This window comes from Periophthalmus magnuspinnatus, chromosome 17 (assembly GCF_009829125.3).
Source record: "Periophthalmus magnuspinnatus isolate fPerMag1 chromosome 17, fPerMag1.2.pri, whole genome shotgun sequence".
Taxonomy (NCBI): domain Eukaryota; kingdom Metazoa; phylum Chordata; class Actinopteri; order Gobiiformes; family Gobiidae; genus Periophthalmus; species Periophthalmus magnuspinnatus.
Genome location: NC_047142.1, coordinates 18,636,360 through 18,654,874, shown reverse-complemented (window position 1 = coordinate 18,654,874; position 18,515 = coordinate 18,636,360). Strand labels below are relative to the sequence as shown.

General features: G+C 37.7%; 1 protein-coding gene across 1 annotated transcript in view; it reads right to left on the bottom strand.

The window, feature by feature from the left end:
• LOC117385047 (receptor-type tyrosine-protein phosphatase F) overlaps positions 1-18,515 on the bottom strand; it is a 218,080-nt gene that overhangs the window by 60,794 nt on the left and 138,771 nt on the right. Inside the window, exons 13-19 of the mRNA XM_033982280.2 lie at positions 18,361-18,387; positions 12,214-12,331; positions 10,614-11,186; positions 9,714-9,814; positions 8,215-8,465; positions 5,499-5,577; positions 523-747 (exon numbers count right to left, since the gene is read on the bottom strand). Of these exons, the coding sequence (XP_033838171.1) occupies positions 523-747; positions 5,499-5,577; positions 8,215-8,465; positions 9,714-9,814; positions 10,614-11,186; positions 12,214-12,331; positions 18,361-18,387 (1,374 nt within the window). The remainder of the gene's footprint in view (positions 1-522; positions 748-5,498; positions 5,578-8,214; positions 8,466-9,713; positions 9,815-10,613; positions 11,187-12,213; positions 12,332-18,360; positions 18,388-18,515) is intronic.

Sequence of the window (18,515 nt, the reverse complement as noted above, 5' to 3'; positions counted from 1 at the left end):
TTGTTTAACCATATAACAATCAACTCACCTGTTGTAGTTCAAACTAAGTCAGTTGTTTATGGCTGCATTGTGTTAAAACGAAGCTCAAATAAAGTAACTTGAGTAAGAGATCCTCAGATAGAGCAGTGCCTCTAGTTTGCTTTACCCCACCAGGGAATATTGAGGACATCAGTTGCTAAGTATCAACAAAATTATACTAGTTTTTACAGCTCATAGCGATAAACACACATTGAAACAGTACACACAATATATTGAGTGCCAGAAGGTACTTTTTTGACCATCTACACATCAAATCTATTCTACTATAAAAAAAAAAAAAAGAAAATTCTCCCCAGGTATGTAAAGAAAAAGTACACATGATAAATGCTGAGACCCCAAAAACATTGTTCCATCTATTATTTTTGAAGTCAATATAATACATATCATGACAGGTCTAGTTCTCATATGCTGCAGCCCTGAATACATGACACCTGCCTGAGACCAGACTTGTTGCTAATCAATACCAGTGAGCGTGTGTCTTACATATTTATCGGCCTGGTCCTGGTGGTCGTCCCTCAGTGCTGCCAGGACAAAGCACAGGTAATCCTGTTGGTTGGTGAGTGGCCGGTTATAAAAGCCGTTGTACTTTTGCTCGTCGCCCAGAGTGAAGACTGGAGGCAGAGAAGCCAGTTTAGCCGCGATATACGGTTTGGATGTGTCCAGGTGTCTACGACGTCTGAGCACTGGGGTCTCACTGGAGCGTACCAACTGTAACACAAGATACCAACATGAAATTTACGTTTAATTTAATTTACTATTAAAACTGTTACTAAAATATGCAATGTCTTTAGCTCCTCAATACAACAAGGGATTACCATTATCTTTATTGCTCATTGCTGTCAGTGAGCAATAAAGTGGCTAGTCAATTTCACTGTGGCTAGTCAATTTCAACACAAGTCACAAGTCAATTAGTAATAATAATCGATACAAGTGATTTTTGTTTAAATATGGCACCATACAAGTAAAGAAATATAATATATATGGAAATGTACTGAAATTGAAATTTGTGTATGAGAATCAATACTTCTTGATACCTTATCAATGTCAAAATATTAATATTTTGGAATTGATATGCCCACCTTACCTATTAGGGTAAGTATGTGAGTAAGTGTGAGTATTTTATTACAAACTTTGTACTATTAAAAAATGTCAATGGGATGACAAGGGGAGGTGCATTATGATATTACGATAAATGGTCACATTTTTATATAGCATTTTCCAAAGCACTTTATATCAAGGAACCACTCACCCATTCACACATACATTCATACATCAGTTTGCCCAGTGTCTTGCCCAGCAATACAATGACAGCATTAATCTGTGGGATGAAATCACACTGCGATTCGAACCACCAACCTTCGGATCAGTGAACAAACGCTCAACCAAATGAGCAACTGTCACCTGTAGTAACCTACTGTTGCCTGTTTTTTTATTGGCTTTTTGAATATTAAATGTTGATAAATGCACCTGACATCTGCTCTAACTCATATTTTTTATTGTACAACATATAATGTACTTTAGATGATGTGTAGGAGTAGATTTGCACTTCGACCCAATCTTTATGTAATAACAGACATTTTCACTGCAACATTACATGAAGCAAAGAAAATCCACAAAATACTTTTTAAGGTTAGTTTCAGTTGGCATAGGGATGCCCTTGCTGCACATAACTAAGATGTTTATAGCGTTTTTGAACACTATGACAAAACTAGACAAAACAGTGAGGGCATCTCTTTCCAGTAATTATATATGGAAGTTAAATATACATGAAAACAATTCATTAACAACATTCAACCACTATTTGAATCAACCAATGCGATCACTGAGGTCAAGTTTACATGCAATGCTAAATATCCAAATTCAAACTGAAAAAAGTCTGGTAAATATAGTTGTGGCTTAAGGGTTCACTCCCGTCCGATCCCAAATCAGAATTAGCATGTGTTCATTAACTGTTAATGTGATGCTATTCCTCACTGTAAATGATGAATAAATATATAATAAACTAAATAAATACATTCTCCAAACTTTCTCAAAATGCCTGAGGTTATTATCTGAATAAGTGTTGTTGATTTCTTCCAAACTTATTGCTCTTTTGCCCAGTGACACAACTTTGCAAACAATGAAACCGCAGTAACCGAGCGAGCAATTAGTGGCTCCCTCTCCGGCAGTCTCCGCATCTCAGCAGGACTGCCAAGCTGCTTAATAAATGAGCAGACCCGGACACATTACACAGCACTGCGGCAGCCCAGGATCCACTGGCGTTTTGTTTTGGTGCCACGGCTGTCTCCCGATGTAGCTTTATTAAATCATTATGTCGGAGGGAGGAGGGGACAGTGGTTCACTCACTGTTTAATGACTTAGGGTCTCCCGTGTTTCTGCGTTTATTTCTACAGAGACATTTAACAATAGAGATCGTTTCAAGGAGCCGAGGAGTTAAAAATGAATACTTAAAAATGATGTTGGTAATATTTAGGCTTGTCATTTAGAGCCATGTCCCAGGTGGCGATAAGGAGAGTTACTGGGAAGAGTTATACTAGGCTCGTTGATTGTCATTTGAATGTTATACTTTGTTTAAAGATGGGGTATTTTACTTCTGGGGGGTATTTACTTCTAACACATAATATGTTTAATCAACATGTCACCCTTTATTGTTCTGAAAATGCTATATTCATCAAAAACAATGTATTAGCACACTTTATAAGTTTCACTTTTGTTTTTGAGTCTCCCCTCCCCTTGCATCCCACAATTTAAACTACTGCACATTGCATCATGTTTGTCAAATTGTTGTATGCAGTTTTGTATCATGTTTTTATATATTTATGGAGAATTGTCATGTGGGAGCATGAGTGACACAGGCTTGTGGTCTGAGCATTGAACAGAATCTTCTCTTAATGTCTTGAATAGGACCCAGGAGAGATTGCTGAATAACTAAAACATGCATAACACATAACATTTTAATCACTATGTCACCCTTCATTGTTTTGAAGAAAAAAAAAAAAAAAAAAATATATATATATATATATATATATATATATATATATATATATATATATATATATATAGATGATGGAACAACGTTATAACATGCTATAATGTAAATAAATAAATTATTACATAAAAAATGTACCCTCTCTTTAGAAGTAAAACTATTTTTTTAGCTCCTCAATCTGACAAGGGCTTACTTCTAACAGTACTGGTCAATGGCTATAGTGACTGGTCTATTTCAAATATCACTAGCCAATACTCAATTTTGGTACTTAAGTACAAGTATACGTCACATAAAAAATTAAGTATTAAGTACCCATTTTAAAATGTACTTAAAGTATTTAACACAGATTGAGATCTAATAAACCTTCAAATGTATTGATTTTTGATAAAGATTTGTGCTGAATTTTGTTCAGCAGAAACAAATGAATCAATATTTTTTTCCTAGCTGTTTTTATTTGTACATTTTTATTTGTTATGTTAAAAAATAAACCCCTGAGCCTTTTCAGCAGGTCTCAGACAATAATAAAAAATAGATTTCAGTCTTGTTTAAAAATGTAATGAAGTTGAAAGTACAGATACCTTCCCTCAAATGTAGTAAAGTAAAAGTAACACGTATCCACATTAAAATGCACATATGTAAAGTACAGATGCCTAAAATGTATACTTTACAGTACTTTTTTTTTTTTACAACTTTTACTTTGTTATATTCCACCACTGCTAGCCACTTAGTAATAATGGGCGACAAGTATTTTTTGATATGCTAAGTAATACTACAGTAAGTATTAAAAGTATTGAGTTTTGTATTAAAATGCACTATACTTTACTATGAAGAATTTCATCTTTTACTTTTGCTCCACCTCAGCTTGAACTGATCTAAAAATTAACAAAATCTGTGTTTATTTCTACAGACTTAAAAATGATGGTGGTAATATTCAGGCTTGTCATTTAAAGCCATGTCCCAAGTGGAGATAATGAGAAGATGGATAGGCTTGTATATCGTGATTGTTATTTAAATGTTATACTTTGTTTAAAAGGAACTGTTAAGTTTTTAAGATAATGGAGCAGGCCCCAAAGGAAAATCACAGGAAACACTTAATTTGGGTTATCACCAAATTTACAATTACAATATTTTGACACAATCAGGTCATATTTGTTAGTCTCTCCAAAGGAATGAAAAATGGCTACAAAGCGTTTTAAAAGAAATGTGAAAATACAGCCAATATTATACTTTATTCTTTAAGAACACCAACTGAGCAGTTTAGCAGTCTAAATGTGCCACTTCTATCTGTAAACACTATAACTGAGGAGGTCTGGGTTAACCAGTTTTGCACTTATTTGGGATTGCAAATGTCATGGTGGAATAATCATAAAATTTGAAGTTTTTCATCCAATTCTTACTCTACTGAATATTTATAAAGTCCTTGAGGCTAATACATTCAAATAAAAAGGGAGAAAATAAAATGACTAGGTCAGGCTTGTACACAGGTGAGGAAAAAGTAAACAACAATTAATTAAAAAAGTTTGGTTAAATCTGAAAAAAACAAAACATTTAATTAAAATACACAGTGTTTCAATTAGTTATGTAAAATATGGGCAAAAATTTGAAACCATAGTCGTGCTAAGAATTTACTATGTCCTTTTGATTTATTTTACAAACAAACAACATTAAAGGGCCCATTTTCTGATCTAAATTATATTGTTGTTTCCACATTAAAAACATACCTGGAGTTGTGTTTTGTTTGATTCACACATGTTTAAACACAAAGAGTTCTTCTCTCAAACAGAAAACACTCTATGCCAACTTATGATATAATTTAAACTCTGTAAAGCTGCACTAGAATCATTAATAATTTATAATTTCAGCCCTGGAATTTCCAGTCTCCACTAAACTAAAGGTAAAAGGTAGCTTTTAACTTAAAACTACCGCTTCATGACATCACAAAGTGGGATAGAGTGTTTTTAGCTTTGGAGATGTAGAGAGACTAATAATAAAGGATGTATGAATGAAATAAAACACAACTCCCAGCATGGTTTTGATGAGGTAACAACAGTCCAACATCACTAAAAGTAAATTTTGCGTAATGGAGGACCTTTAAGGCTTTCTCAGTCATCCTTCACCCCAATTTTGGGATTGGACTCACTAATTACAAGTCACTTGAACAACAAGAAATGCCTCTGGCACAGTTTGTAACATGGGCAGACTCTCCCTCTCTTCTAAAAATATCTCCCTCAGTGTTGTCTATGGACGCAGATGGGTCTTGAGCTGGTGTCCAATCCCGTCTCTCTTCTCCACCTGTTTGGGCTGAGTCATTGTTTAAACCTGTCTACCCCTGACCCCTCCCTGGGCCTGCGATGGAAGAGCTAATTAGCCGCTACATGCCGCCACTTCCTTCCCAGTTGGATTGGGAGATTCTATCGCTAACCTCTGACCCCTTGGCGCATTAGCCAATCAGACACCAGCTGGCACTCACCTCATCCAGGTCCATTTCGTCTGGACTCTTCCACCGCCGCGTGGACTGGGATACGGGAACCACCACAATGTAGTACCACCTGCCAAGAAGAATAAAGTCAGGCTAGCGCGCTGAGATCAAAACGTGGCATTAGCAAAACAGACAAAACATTTATTAGAGGCAACGATTTTTTCACTATGTAGCCTCGCGCCGGGATGAATGCTAAATTCGAGCGCTAAGCAAAGGTCGAACGCAGGCAGATTGGCACTGCGTTCTCCAATTAATGGCTAATCACTAAGAACATCTGCCGTGTGGACTGGAACAAATAGTGCCCCATTGAGACGAGCCTTGGGCTAATAGTGAACCCCATGGGAATCCTCAGGTTAATAGAAACCACTGTGTCACTAAACCCCTGTGTGCTTTTACTGCATATCATTTCAAAGACCAACCAAGAACACAGGAGAGGGAGGTGTTATGAGGACAATTACAAGCAACTTTTAATACACTTTTGCAAGAGGTGGGAGATATTGACACAAATATATTCTTTAGTGTTATCCCGATGATAGCATTCTGATATTATGGCAATCCACCAGACACTGTCTGCTTTTTCTAGCCTTTTTTTTGCCAGTAAACTCAGTGTTTTCATTTTCGATATCTTAAAAACAAACATCTTTGCTCAACTCTGCTTTTGACATGATACTTGTGTACAAAAGTAATTTGGAGGTTTTGGTGACATCCGGTGGTGTAAGTGTAGAATGCAATGTTAAGACCAAGCTGGTGAGAAGCATTGTACTCTGGTAATGTCTACTACAGAAAAATAGTTCATACATCACATTTTTAAATATATATGGTTTTATAATTAAGGTTAACAAAACATTTATTTATTTGAATTGGGAGAATGCACATTAACAAACTGCTGAAAAGGTACCAGTAATTGCTATACCGCTAATGAACTAACAGCCCACAGTTTTGATATGGCATGACATTCAATCAGTGCAACATCATGTAACATCCTGTAACAGTAACACATTTTAAAACCTGTACATAGACAGGTGGAAGTTGTGGGTGCTCCATTGTGTTCAGCCATGTCAGTTTTTTCCCACAGATCAGCATCAACCTCTTGTAAAATCCCTTTTTCCTGACAGTAAAAATTCTCTCTCTCTACCTCCCCATCTTTTTTCTCTCCCTCTCTCCTGCTCTCTCTCCAGGCTTTGACTCTGTGATTCAACAGTCAGTCAACTTTCAATGCGGCAGAATACATGTATAACAAGATTCCCCTGGTTCATCTACACCACATACACCCACCCCTTCACCTCCCCATCCCCAATCACCTGCACCTTCTCTTCCTGTCAATCCAAGTCTTAAAGCGCAGCCAGGCCCAACAACCCTGTAATCTTTTCACCAATCAACATCTCGTCTCCTCCTCCTCCTCCTCCTCCTCCTCCTCTGTATTTTATGTGTGTGGGTCTACGAAAAGTGGGAGGGGGACTCAGGAAAGAAAAGGGTCAGGACTGTTTCTGCTCCAACAATCTCCGAAGTCAAGATAATGCTGCTGGAGCTGATGCTAAAAGTCGCAATTATCATCAGACGTGAGGTCATGAAGTCGTTTAAGTTAGCATAAGGCTAAAAGTGCAGCCGCAAGTTTCTAAATAGTCTCTCATTGATCGGACAAAGTGTGCCAGCTGTAGAAGTTGTACCACTACCTCAAAGTCTTTATTTAAGTGGTATAGATAAAAAAAGGCTAAATTAAACAGAATGAGTGCCAGTTTTCAAAATATTTTTTGCTATATATAGAAGAATAAACTTAAAACATGTTTTAGCAAGTAGGGTTAAAAAGTTGACCCCCCAACAAAGTATTACTATTGTCCATAATAAATAGCCTAGATAAATTAATAGTTAAAGCCACAGTATGTAACTTTGTAGCCAAAACAAATAGAAAAACATAACATGGATTAAAATATAAGCATGTTTTTAGCATTTTGGATGAGTTTCTTGCATGAAAGAGATTCCTTACTGTAAGTGCATCTCCACAAACCTGTTTCCATGATGTTTTTTCTTTGGCTATAATATTCATAATATGGCATAAAACACATCTATCTCCATGGGGAATGTTCTGAGGTTTCTATTTCCAGTGTTAAAAATATGTGCCCTTTAATGTTGGTTACTTTTTGTAATGTAGCAAATAAATAAGATTGTGTCACATTTTATAAATATTTAAAAAGTAGAGGCTTGTTTTTATGCTTACATGGTTCTTGTTTCTTGTCAACGTTTCCTGTTAAGGACTTGTACCAAAGTTTTAGCATAAATGTTTCTTAATGCAGAATGAAATACAACTGCACTGTCCTTTAAATGGGCCAACACAAATTGAACAAGACTCAAGGATTATCTCAAGGTTGGCTGCTTTTTTCACAATTGCAGATGTATGCAAAACACCAGACAGCGAGCGGCAGCTAGCTCCTTTGTCCTTGCGCCATACTGCATGTGCTGACATCTTGTGGATTTTTATGTGCTTCAACTTCCCTCTAACAAATTTGCACATTTGCACTTGTTCACTGATGGAGTTCTTGGCTATTACTGCAGCCAAGATCCAAAGCACAAACAAAGCTATTAGCCTGGATGCTAATGTAAAATAATGGCTTCGAGAGGCTGACAGCTAACATCACTTATCAAAGAGGAAGCGTGCCCAGACTACAAGTGAAGCTGAGAGTGAACTGGCCCCATGGGGTTCATTACTGACCTTATCCGAGCATTGGTCTGGACCTTGGGCAGTATTATGGTCATCTTGCCGCCCTCTGCTTGCTGTTTGTTTATGGGTTGGGTCTTGATCAGGTCTGGAGCAGTGCGGATGGACACCTGCTGTTGGAGGCCCCCGGCGATGTTACCTCGACTGGTCAGCACAAATGAGTAGTCCGTGTCGGGCTGCAGGGAAGTGATCAGCTTTCTCTTGAGGTTTCCCTCCACTTCCACGCTCTGCTGGTTGTACAAAATCTGGCAAGTTCAAAATAAATCATGAGTCTGTGTTACAGAAAGACACACACACCCCTTTTATAGGTATGGCCCTGTGCAAAATGTTAAGACAAGTATTTAAGAAAGGCACTTGGGTAGCATGGAGAGCTGCCAAGGCACTAATCGAGATTCAGCCATTTCTAATTGTCAATGATCAGGGTCTTTTTAATTGAGAGGTCTACAGCTAATTCTCTGTCAGTAAAAGTATGTAGATTGGAACAGAGTTCAGACTTTTGAGTATATTATTGTGTAACTAAAAAAAAAGAATAATGAATAGCAAAATAAAATGATATAATTCTGTATTTTCTGAGGTACTTGCTGTGCACCTTTTCATACTCATTTCAGGAACACTTTACATTCCCAAGAGATATTTGATTTGCTCAAAGATTAAAAATAGAAAAAATATTTTCACAATCTGCAGAATGTGACAGATATGTGAAATGTATGGCATGTAGTCTTGAAATGTGTTGCACTTTCTTTGTAAATTAATCAAAGGGTGGAAATTGCAGCAGTGAAACTGTTATACAAGTCTGACACCTCATAAATAAATTAATGTGGTGCGTATAAACATCATCAAGTAGTTTGATCTCCTGAGGTACAGTCTTAAGGCATTTAGTGTCACATGTTAATAGGTGCAAAAACATCTCTATGCATTAGTCATGTGTGAAAAAAACTATCGCTCTGAAAGGGAGTCTCTATCAGCAGATTTAGATTGAATGCCAATTAGCTATGCAATCTCATACATTACAACAAGAAAAATATTGTTCGCAAACTAGATTTTCACAGCATACACAATCACACTATTACATTATTCTTAATGTGTGACATTTGGAAATACTAATTCAGTTCAATGTTTTTTGGAGTGTAACTTTTCTGGGGGGGGGGTTGTCATCTTCTAGTCTCCATGGTCTCCAAATATTATCGCTTTGCCTGAAGTCTTCCACAGTATGGCACTGAACTTACCCACTTGCATTCATTTAATTTTATTGCTAAAACCATCTTGGAAAAACATCCATTCTATACATGGCCTGGTAGCTTGTCATGGATCTTAATGTGGAACATACCATAAAGTGCATTAACATTTCCATGGAAACAACTTCAATTTGTCACTTCTATTTATAATGCGGCTGTACCGGTTACGCTAAAAAGGGTCTTTAAAACTTTAAATAATACAGAGCTATCTTTTTAATGATTAAATGGAGTCTTGTCTGCTTTGAATGCAGCACTTACCTTAAAAGGCACTTGGGACTTGTAGTTTGGAGGCAAATCCCAGGTGAGCAGAACAGATGTCTTCATGACAGCTTTGACACCGAAGTTTAGGGTGGGAAAATCTGAGGAGACACAGTTCTTTGATTAATATCTTCACTAAGACATTTTTGCACAGCCCAGCATGTAATCCCACTGTGTTAAATTCCCATTTCACACTACTGTACTGTACACGGCATAACCCCTTTGGAAACAACAGGAGTATTCACTAGTGGTACCTAACATCAAAAACCCGTCTTCATGCTTCATTTTAAAAGCATTCAAAAATAGCTCCCCAAGCTTGTTCTATTTATTATACAGTATATCATTTATATAATCTTAACAAGACATTTGCAACAGGCCAAGATGGTAGCGATTACCAGAAAACGTGGGAGTGCCGACACGTGAGATTAAAATGGGTAGTGTTATAAATAAATAACCAGGTTTATAATGGCATAAAATGCATGAGAAGGTGCTTGCTGAGTGGGTTTTGTATGTAATAGCAGGGAGGGTGACGTGACGGTAGCGTGAGATGGGATTAGGAGTCTATAAATCAATAAACACATGGTTCTACAGTACTGAGTGGCACAGAGCAGCAGTTAGAGTGGAGTTAGAGACCGGGCTGTACATGTACATACAAGGCACAGGCATGTTAGTAGGATAGAAGGGTTTACATTACGCAGGTACGTGTTAGGAAGGAGAGATAATATGCCAAGCATTATTCTAGTATACCTTCTACATTCATTCATCTACATTCATTCTTGGACCACTACTTTGTACTTGTACTTGAGTAATATTATTTTGAAGTACTGTTAATGTTACTTGAATAAAATTTTTAGCTACTCTACCTACTAATCTTATTCCAGAAGTCCAAAAGTGTCCTACCATTAGACATGGTCCTGCTCTGGATGCTGGGACTCAGTGGGCCTGCTCCTTTACTGGTGTAGGCCTGCACTCTGATGTCGTAGGTGGTATCCGGACTTAATCCTTGAATTGTCATATGATTCTCTGTGGTTTTATTGGTGCTGTTTTGCTGGCTGTTAATGTCTCTATACACCACCATGTAGTAGACAATTTTCCCATTCCTCTCGGCCAGCAGGGGGGGCTCCCATGTCAGTTGTGTACTGGATTGGGTCAGGCCTGTCACTTGGAGGTTGGTGGGAAAACCGGAGGGTACATCTTCAGGAGTGCTTATTTCTTTAGTATAGGCTTCTCCGATCCCAGCGCGATTACGCGCGCTCAGTCGGAAAATGTAGTTGGCACCCTTGTGTAGCCCAGTGACGGTGTAGTGGTCGTCCTTCCCTCTCAGCTCTCGGGATGTGAAGTTTTCATCGTCCGTGCGTTTGTACTGCAGTTGGTATCCCATCAATTCGCCCACCATCTCTTTAGGAGGCTGCCACTGGATCAGGGCTGTGTTCCCCATTGTGGTGCTGATCATCATGGTGGGTTTGCCAGGCACTGAAATTACAGTTAAATAGATGTAAGTAATACTTTGGCATAAAAATACAAAAAAACCAAGGTACTCTCTTATAAATGATGAAGGCCAGAAGGCTTAAACGCGTTTGGGGCTCAGGTCTATTAAGTCATGTCATCATCAATAAAGGCCTTTTAAATTTATAAGAATGGTTTGTTTTTTTGTATTTTTGTACATTGATGATCCCTTTACCAAAGAGCACCTCTTGAAGTTTTTTTTACTATTTTTATCAATGCCTAGAGGTCCATAAAATGCTTCTTGTTATCCTTTGTTCTTGATATATTGGAATAGTTTGAAATTGTTATTTGGATGTAGTAGTAATAGTAGTAGTAGCAGTAGCAGTACTGGTATCAGTAGTAGTAGTAGTAGCAGCAGCAGCAGCAGCAGCAGCAATAATAGTGGCGGTGGTAGTAGTAGTGGTGGTGAAGGTATTAGTAGTAGTGGTAATTGCAGCTGTTGTAGTAGTTGCTGCAGTAGCAGTTATAGTAACAGTATTATTGGCAGCAGTGTTTGCAGATAAACACAATGCGGTTTGATCCCTGTCTGGAGTAGTGCATACTGGGGTTGTGCCACCGTGTCAATGTATAATAGTATAAATATAAGCAGATAGCATGCCTTTTATTAGCAGGTCAATTTGCTATGCATTTAAGAATAATGCAAAGATTCTTTTTTTTAAATTGAAGACAACCTTTACTGGTACTTGATTTTATTAAAACCCATTTAAGTCTCTAGGAAAATGATAGTTACACTGCCAAGGACGATGCAAGTGATGTGACCCACTTTTACGTTCTAATTCACTGTTTGAGCATGCTGGCTGTAGAATAAACTGGACTCAATATTACCTCACCTCTTTGACAGGGGCTAAATTCACATAACATACTCAATGGGGGCCTCTATGTCAGTGTCAGCTAATAGAGATAACAGTCTAGTGTCCACATGTGTACAAGATAAAGTGTACCTACTGTAATAAGTGCTACTTAGCGATAGCATGTGTTACGTGACAGCACTGACCTGCTCCAGTCGTGGTGATGACTTTCGCTTTGCTCCGAGCTCCATCTCCCTTGGTTGTATAAGCTGCTACTGTCACAGAGTATGTTGTTTCTGATTGCAATCCACCGATAACAGCCTCCTGGAAGATTCAATACATAGAGTTAACAGTTAAAGATGGAACCAGCAAATGTTTGCACCCATGTCCAAAGCACTTAAAAAAGTGTTAAAGAAAACCAAAACAATAACAGATTTCATCACACACAAACATGGATGGAAGCAGGGATTTTTCTGTTGAAGAAAAACTCCTGCATCTCAAACCAGTGAACCATCAAACTGAACAAGTGTGTCAGTGTTCATGTAATACTTGATGTAAGACTTATGAGATTAGGAGAGTCGCTAAACTGCTAAAGCCTCCAAAATATAGGGATATGCTGTTGAGGTCTAACAGCACATGATACATTTTACATGCATACTTTTTTTTTTCAGAATTTAGAGACTTATAATAGCCTGGCCAGCCATTCAATTTTATTGACATCAAATGATTATGGTTTTGCCTTTGGCTGATTGTATTCATAGAGATGTACCACAGTATGGCATTTAACTTATCTATCTTGTATTTACTCAATTAAGGATGTTTTATTGCTCAAAAATATATTGGAACGCATTCTTTCATTCAACTACTCTTACTGTGAGTTGGGTCACCTCTCTGGAGATCTGACCTGTACTTGAGTGTCACCATATTGTCTCAAAGTAGAAAGGTAAGTTTAATGCCATACTGTGAAATATTCTAGGCAGTGCAAGAACATCTCCAGGGAGACAAAGGAGTTGTTATGCACCTGATAATCTGGACACTAACCTAGATACTATTCATGACAGAAAAATTGGTTAAACTACTTGGAAACTAAATTATCCAAATACGTTCAAAATAAAACAACCCTTACGGTATACTGCTAAGATTGTTAAGTGACAGAGAGGTCAACATTACTAAGAAAGTGAGTGGTATGACTGGCCAGGCTATGGGTAACATTATTGCTAAGAAAACACAGACACACATGGTACTTGAACAACCCTGAACAGAACAGTCAAGAACAAACAAAAACAAATAAATAAATAAAACATCACACATTGTTACTGTGAACCTGCAGTGTGAGAATCAACAACTCACCCACACACACGCACACAATATAATCACCTCGAACCAGGCCGATATGCAAACCCTCAAAAACATACTCACCCTTGTATATCCACATGTGAAATTCTATACCACCAAACACATAAATCTGCATGCTTTCACACATAACTGCAACGATTCGATCCAAAGAACAAATTAAGGCCCGCGGCTTATGCACACATGCTGCTCTTGTCTGGGGCCACAGAGAGGACGCTAATGCCTGCTAGCCTAACTACGGGATCTGCTTCACACAAACTACCCTGCAGTGTTATAGAGCTATAGCTAATGCTGTTTCTCTAACTAATGAACTTTTAATTGCTTCGTCTTATAAGCACACTTCTGCATAAGCCATTCCAACAATGCTTTCTCTGTCTATTTTTAAAGAGACATTTGAAGATTTTCTTTTAGCGAGACAGAGGAGAGAAACGCTAAATTACAGTATCATAAAACAGTTTTGGCTTTATGGAAAAAGTCTCATTACGTTAATCATACAAAATGGCTTTGAGAGTCTAAGCGTGTGCAGGCAGACGCAGGGAGCGTTTTCTCTTATTCTGGCAAGGTCGAATTGGGTCTAGTGCCACTTTAGAAATTCAGCACAAAATGGGGAAAAATGCAACTTCAAAGTTCCCTTCTGAGCAAATGCTTAGAGCAGCACCAAAGGGCATTACACAGATTATCAAGTCGACTCGTTCTATATAGAAATGGATTCTTCTCTACCAGGCTGCATAAGCCACTGTTGTCACTATGGTGTGCCTTTAAAATCTAATGTAAAGTATGATGCAGAGGATGCTGTATGTCACAAGCAAGCATCTGTCTGATCTAATAAAAACGTTAAGAGCAAAGCGAAGAGGCCACACTGACTCACGGAGTGTGGGTGCACTTGGAGGCTTCTAGACATGTGTTAATGCATCACAATTTTGAAATCTGCTCACATCTCCATGAAAAAGTCCATATGCACAGATGTTAAGATCAGACACCGCATATACTACAGTAAGTGTATACGGTACTTTTTCCTTTGAAATGCCAATTATTTTTCAATAATTTCTGATGTTCAAATGTAGAAACGTAAACAATTTTTTGAGTTCAGAATGATACAATCACTCTCCCTACACCTTTAGTGTTTGATCCATTTGGTCCATCATGCCATAAAAGGGCCCACGTTTCAGTGACATTAAGAGACTGGACTTAAATTTTAAAGTGTAAATTCAGGTAATGGTTTATACAACATCAAGTATTTAAGGATAGGTTCAATGCATTGCTAATCCCAATTTCATTGTGTTAGGAAATGTGGCCAGCAATAGGAAAATATGCATATTTAACTCAATTTAAAAGGGACACTTTGCTGTCACATGTCTTAGATGCTGGTTTGTCTGGAATGTTCCACAGAATTATAATTTTCATGTGACAAGGAGGTGATAGATGGACTGTCCACCAGAACCTTTATAGTACACCTTTGAATTATATTATCAGTGCTGAAAAACTTGCCAAGTCACTTAAGCAGAATATGCGTTCTCTGTATGTTATTGGTGATATCATGACATGATATCATTTATAATGACGATGATTGCCTCCACGCCAAGCGAGAGGCGAGCCCACTCACAGTAAGAATGCATGTTTTTCACTGTACTGTTTTAGCAATTCAAAATACATGTAGCCCACTCACAGTAAGAATGCATGTTTTTCACTGTACTGTTTTAGCAATTCAAAATACATGTATGTGAAAAAATTGTAAGACATATTTTGACACATTCCAGGCAAAACAATAGTATCTCCATGGAGACCAGTACATTTTGTACACCTCACTAAAAAGTTGCGTACTCCACCTTTAATCAAAAATACCAGAATACACATTTAACATCTACACCTAACTCATCTCTATGGATCTGGAAATGCATTTTGTGTTAGGCTGGCAGGTTTAGATTGAATTTCTGAGCAAGAACAGTAAGCGGCTGCACATTCCGCTGGAGCAGGATGACACGGAGGAGGTAATAAGGCATAACAAAGGGCCCAATGACAGGAGCGCAACCGTGAGCTGTCATCCAACGCAAATGAAAAGAACATGAAAGGCTGGTGGCAATCCTGAAGATGTGTGGAGCCGATAAAACCCTCCGCTCCTCCCCTCAGATAGACTTGTCAGAGGGAACTGTGGGAGACAGCAGGTTAAAGAAGCTTTGGTGATGTCATTGCCAAACAGGGACCAGTACTCACAACTGCACTGTCCTCTACTAGAGCATGTTTTTGTAATTATTACTTGTTTTGGTGGGATAGCCATGGTAAGTATGGAATCCCAGCACAGTACAGTACAGTATGTCATCCAAAATTCAGGGATGGCATTTTTCAGACAGATTAAACATTAATTTAACAAAATAAAGGTGCTGTCATCCATTTTTATTAATCTAATCATAAATAGTGTGTAATTTACATATTTCATATCTGCTGCCTGTGTTTAACCAGATGGTAAAATTATTCACTTCACCAAAATGGTCAAACTAGAAAAAAAAATAAAAAAATCTAAAATATGATGTTAATGATGTTTTAGTGAAATATGCACTTTATGTTTTAGTTATTTTCTTATCAACTAATCATAGGGGTGGGCAATGTTGACAAAAATTTATATCTTGATATGGCGTAACTTTACTGGTGGAGGGCATGACACCTGCTTGTTTCCATAGAGATGCAATTGATTTTTCTTTACAGTAAAGGTCTTAAACTGATATATCTACATGGTGACAAGCAGATACAGCACGAACAAGTTACAGGTCAGATCTGGAAAGAGACAACCAGCTCACAGCAAAAATGCATGTCTTTTACTGCAGTTTTGACTTTGTAAGTAAATTATTACAGAGACTATGAGTAATTCCATACGTATTCCAGGTAAAGCTATATCATCTCCATGGAGACAAGCAGGTAGCCATAATATTTACACAGTGCGCCTTTAAATCAAGACAATTTTAAGACCAATATTGTTTCTGACCAAACCATTGTTCAAGCTCTGAGAAAGACACCCGGCTCCAGCACTTTACTGTTGTGGTTTAAATAGCCGATATTACATTACTAAAGGCATGCCATCATTTAAATGCATGTGGTCCAAGGCTAGTCTACTTCATGAATAAACTAGAATAATAATGAGCATGAACTGTACATTCACTCAGGGAATAAATAGATATTACAACTACTAGAGTAACTACTTCTGTATCGACATAATAATTGATGATTTAGTATGTTATCCTTATAATTTACTACATTTTTGGAATGTCCCTTTAGGGGGCATCACAGCAAATTACTACTTCCGTGTGCAATCATTTACATAATGATTTGGCAAAGGTGTAATATCAAATGCCAAGATCCTGGCTGGAGACATGGAGAAGAGTCCCCTGGCATTACACTGCAGCGGTCTGAATACATGTCATAATTAAAGATGGCGTCACTGAAATACATTATGGTCCAAGGCTAGACTTTCTCATTAATTAACTATAATAATAATAATAGTTTATAGGAGCTACATAACTGGGATGTTGTATAGCTTAAGCCAACCACGTACACATTAATGGAATTTATATTATTTTAACTTATTATCATGTCAGGGATTGCTATTTGAATACCCATTGCACAGTATTTTGGAAAGCTGGAGGATGTTAAAGTGGTTCCAATGACTCATTTATACCTAACAGATAAAGTCAATTGCCATGTGCTATTTTTCCTGAAGCCTACTCTAAACTCAACAAGCTCCAATGTTAGCTGTGTGTTTTGGGACACCCAGCTACTACTAATACCGCATTCTATTACTAATATTACAAACAACCATTTTACTTAAAACCACAGTTTGTCACTTTTTAGCCAAAAATATTCTTTTGGCTATAATCTTGCACAGTATGGCATAACACAGAAGTATTGTTTTCACTTGACATGCTGTGATGTAACACCTCCGGAAAGTTACACAGTGTACCTTTAAGTATATGAATAATACATTTATTTTGAGGGACTACTTGGCAGGGGCCAAACATTTATAACTTACTCAAACATTGCCAGTCAAAAAGGCAACCTACCCATACCTAGTAAAAGATAAAATATCGAATTTCAATAAGCTTTATACTCAACCATGTCTATATAATATACTTAACATCTGAATAAATTTATCCGCCCTCCATTAGCTCTTGAATGACTAAGGAAGTTTACGTAAGAAGAACTTAGCTTCCCTGTAGATTTGATTACAAAGTGAATTGCTGCTTGACTTACACCATTATAGCATATCATTCTCAACCTCTGCGGTTAGTGTTCCTGGAAAGTACTGCACAGAACGAAAAGAGCACTCACTGTCAAAAGCCTCGCTGTGGTTGTGAGACTGTGATGATTTCTTCTCGTAGCACAGATTATAAGAATTACAAGAACTCTCCGGTCACTTTATTAGGCACGCTTACTGCATTAAAAACATGGCAGCAACTCAGCGCATGTAGTCAACAGTAAAAGTGAATTTTGTCTTAGCAACAAAGGAAATATGCTGTTAACTATATGTAAACATGCTAAGTTACAGTTCAGATCTGGGGAGAGGCAACCCAGCTTACAGTATGAATATATGTTTAGCAATAATGTTTTGAGCAATAAAAACACCTGTTTTGAAATAGCCATGTTTAATGCCATACTAAGGAACATTTCAAGGAAACAAAGAAACTCCCACAAGAAAAGATACATAGTGCACCGTTAATAAAGGCCCCCGATCTTCCATGTCTAAACTAAAAGTTAACCAGGTCTGTACTGAAATGCTGCCATGTCAGTTGGATTCCTTATAACAGTTGTACATAATATTATGGCCAGAGAGCATATTTTCAAACTCCAAACCCACACACAAGCATACCCGCACACAAAAACCTGTTGAGAACACACATGTAAATTACACCCAAAATAAAATAAAATTAAGAACATAAAAAATTGCAAAGGGTAAAAAGGCTTGCCCTGCCAAGACAACCCAACCACAGCAGCACACACAGGCAGTTACTCACATGCTCGGTGAACTCGTCAATATTCCACTGATGGAGAGAGAAGAGACACAGGGCAAGATGGGGAGGAGAGGTGAGTCACAGACAACACTAAACTAGAAAAAAAGATCATCGCTGGTCTTTTTTTCAGACTAAGACAGATGAATGTAGGTGTGAAC